Here is a 3594-nt window from a genome sequence, read left to right on the forward strand (position 1 = left end):
CTCCACTCACCAGGCAGCTCCCACCACTGACAGGGAGATGGCCAGGCCAATGCCCAGGTTACACCACATGAAGGGTGAGGTCTCCGTCAGGAACCTGGAGATGAGGAAGTGCTCCGAGTTAGCACACAGGCTGAGTCCTCGTAGTCATGGTGTACAGCCCCAAAACAGGTGCCCCCCCACCTCAGTCATGCAATCTAAGATGTGTTGGGTACTGCCAGACAGTGGACACGAGACCTTCTCTCTGCCAACCAGCAGACTACCTGCATGGGCTGAGATCTTCTTCCCAAACTTTCACTGTGAAGGGGAAGCCGGGGCTGGGAAGGGCAGTAATGGCTGCACCCGGACCCTGTATGGAGCCAGTGACACATACACATTTGCTGCACCTATCCTGCCTCACACAGAGCAGAGGCCCTGCTCACTACAGCTCTTGTTCCTCTGCGATGCACGACCACTGCCTGCTGCTCAAAAGTAAGTGCTGTTCCCTGCAGGCACTGCCAACACTGCCCATCTCCTCACACAGCCCTGTGGATAACAGCATTTACAGGGAACTCACCAGGCCACATCGAAGCGAAAGCCCAGGTCAAATATTGTGTAGCAGATCCCTGGAAAGCAAGTGACACAGAAACCTTCAGACAGGCACCAGCAACCTCCCGGCACTGACATTTGCTCCCACACCTATGAACTGCCATAGCAGAGGCCCAGGAGCACAGCACAGCATGCAAGAGGGTTACTGGGAAGACTGGCTCAGGCATGCAGAGCTTTGGAAAAGAGTGTCCTCCCCAAAGTCCTAACCCAGTGATCCCAGCACTCCCACATCAGCTCAGGACAGAGACGGCCCAGACATGCAATACTACCAGACCCCACTGTGATACTCCAGTCTTCACTCAGAAGAGGATCATAGTGGTTGTTGCACCCATTTTCTGTTCCCTGACCCTGCTGAGCACCCACAGGCTGTGCTGGGCTACAGGGGTTCAAGGACAACCCTGTCCTGGTTTTGGCCACAACAACTCCACAGCCCTGAGCCCCAACATGGTCTCCATCCACATCTCCCAATGGCTGAGCTCCACTGGAGAGCCATGCCACTGAGTGACCAGGTGTGAGCTCTTCTCTCACACAGGAGACAAGAGGAGCAAGGCTGTGCCCTGACTGACCATCACATCCTGCTCCATAACATTCCACCATGGTCTATGCCGCTCCCCAGGATCCCATTAACACCAGAAGCTGCAGCTGCCCCCCAGCACTCCCCTTTCCAAGGCTGTGGACATTCAAGACATGCCTGTTGCACTCAGTGTTTCCCCTGGGGTTAGTAATTTCTAGATAAACTGTACCCCAACACAGGCAGGAGACACCAAAGCACAGCTCTAAGAAACCCAGACAACCTCTTCCTTTCCAGGAAGGGATTGCAAGGACAGCTTGCCCTGCTGTACCCCAAATGCTCCTCTCCCATGCTGAATTACAGCCGGGAGTCACACCCAGCAGCCCTGTGCACCCCAAGCACAAGGTCCACCAAAACCCTGCCTTGCTCTGAGCTCGTGAGCAGGAAAACCAGTTGCAGACCAGAAGAGACACTTGCTCTTTGCATGGCTCACTGTGCACAACTGGAAAAGAGATGGTGACCCAGCCCTAAGGAACAGATAAGCACAGGCAGCATGGCACTGGCTGCTCCACAACAGATAAAGATGGTGACCCTCTTTACCATCTCTGACCAGAGCCAGCGGCTGTGTGATGCCAACCCTGCGTACAGCCAGGAAAAGATGAAATGGGAGACTTCTGATACGCTTAAAAGCAGCAAAGAGTTCACAGAACATGTCCTCCAGGACAGCTCATCCCATGTGAGGGCCTTGGCAGTGCAGCATAGGGAGACCTGAACCTCACTGCAGGGATGTCCCCATCATCCCTGTGTGCTAAACCCCACCACCTGGGCTCAGCACCCCACACACCAGGACAACATACAAGCACTGCCAAGCAAGCTGGCCCAGAAATGGGAAGTGGTGATGCTCATCACTCCTCCCAAAGCAGAATCAGGGTGCCTCTCCCCTGCAGTGACACACACAAAGGAGGAACAGAGCCACCATGGCCAGGGAGTGAGGAGGGAAGCCACATCCCAGCCTGCACGTCTGGTGACCTCCAGGGATGATCTCTACTGTGCTGGGCCCAGCCAGTCTGTGACTTGTGTTTTGGCTTTGCTGCTTGGCTGGCGTAGCAGGAACTGAATCCAACCAGCCTCAACTGCCCTTACTCCCCAGGAGTAGCAAAGAAGAGCTACAACCAGCTCAGGGCAGATCCTGAGCTCCTTACACCACTTCAAGAGCAGGTGCAGCCTTAGATTCATCTACAAAAGAAACAGGGTGAAAGACATCTTCCTGTGAGTTCCAGCTCCCAGCCCTGTAGCCATAAGGACAGAAACGAGTCAGGACAGCAGGACCAGAGCACCAAAGCAGGGCTCAGGTCAAGGAAAGAAAGCACCAAGAGACACCACCACAACAATGCACAGAGCAAGACCACTTCCCGCTCATGCCTTCTCTGAAAAGGGATTGCAACAGGGCAGGGGAAGTTAAGACCATCTGGGCTCAGTTTACTGAGATTTTCCAGCAGCCAAGTTTGTGCTGGTGCGAGCCCCATGATTCAGAGAGCACAGTAAGGCAGCCCTGAGCCCCAAGCTGGGTTCACCAGGCACTAGAAACACGAGTGAGTGAGACACCCTCCGCTTCTGACTCGGTCTCTCCCCTTGGCCAAATGCGGAGGCAGGAGCCAAGGCCTCCCCAGCCTCTGCCTGGCTTGTAGTCACTTCACCCTGCACTGAAAGAGGAAACAAGCAGCAGCTCCAGCACAAAATATACCCGCTATCTCTTGGGCATTAAATCCAGCTTCAGTGCTGCTGAGCCTAATGTGATCAGAAGCAGGACCTAACAGCCACACACCAGCTCATCAATCATCCAGATAAAACTGCACGTTTCCTTTTGCTGTGCAAAGCAGGAGGGTGATCTCCTCTGCCCAGGAGACATCAATTGTCACAGCCTGGAGAAATAGGCACCTGCCTTTACCTCCCCTGGTCTGCCAAACTCAAACCCAATGCTTGACTGGCACCTGCACCATTCCGCTCTCACACCCAGAGAAGAAGATGGGCTGCTCAAGCCGGAAAGGCTCAGAGCACCGAAAGCCACACATCCAGGGGTGCCTGGCAGTTACACGGCGTTGCTGGGGACTCAAAAAACTGCACGTTTCCTTTTGCTGTGCAAAGCAGGAGGGTGATCTCCTCTGCCCAGGAGACATCAATTGTCACAGCCTGGAGAAATAGGCACCTGCCTTTACCTCCCCTGGTCTGCCAAACTCAAACCCAATGCTTGACTGGCACCTGCACCATTCCGCTCTCACACCCAGAGAAGAAGATGGGCTGCTCAAGCCGGAAAGGCTCAGAGCACCGAAAGCCACACATCCAGGGGTGCCTGGCAGTTACACGGCGTTGCTGGGGACTCAAACCCTCCGAGAAAGCACCCGAGAGCACCCAAGGGGTGACATGCAGCCTGAAGAGCCCCACAGCAGCGCTCCGGTGCCACCGGCCAGCCCTCCTGCCTCCACCCATGAGCAGCTCAG

The 3594-nt window shown here is 55.1% G+C and overlaps 1 protein-coding gene across 1 annotated transcript in view; it reads right to left on the reverse strand.

The window, feature by feature from the left end:
- The window catches only part of ATP6V0B (ATPase, H+ transporting, lysosomal 21kDa, V0 subunit b), a 3326-nt gene extending 2727 nt beyond the window's left edge, over positions 1-599 (reverse strand). Inside the window, exons 1-2 of the mRNA XM_010024556.1 lie at positions 554-599; positions 11-94 (exon numbers count right to left, since the gene is read on the reverse strand). Of these exons, the coding sequence (XP_010022858.1) occupies positions 11-69 (59 nt within the window). The 5' untranslated portion in view covers positions 70-94; positions 554-599. The remainder of the gene's footprint in view (positions 1-10; positions 95-553) is intronic.
- Positions 600-3594: the final 2995 nt, after the last annotated feature.

This window comes from Nestor notabilis, unplaced genomic scaffold (genome assembly GCF_000696875.1).
Source record: "Nestor notabilis isolate BGI_N333 unplaced genomic scaffold, ASM69687v1 scaffold24531, whole genome shotgun sequence".
In the NCBI taxonomy this organism is placed as follows: Eukaryota; Metazoa; Chordata; class Aves; order Psittaciformes; family Psittacidae; genus Nestor; species Nestor notabilis.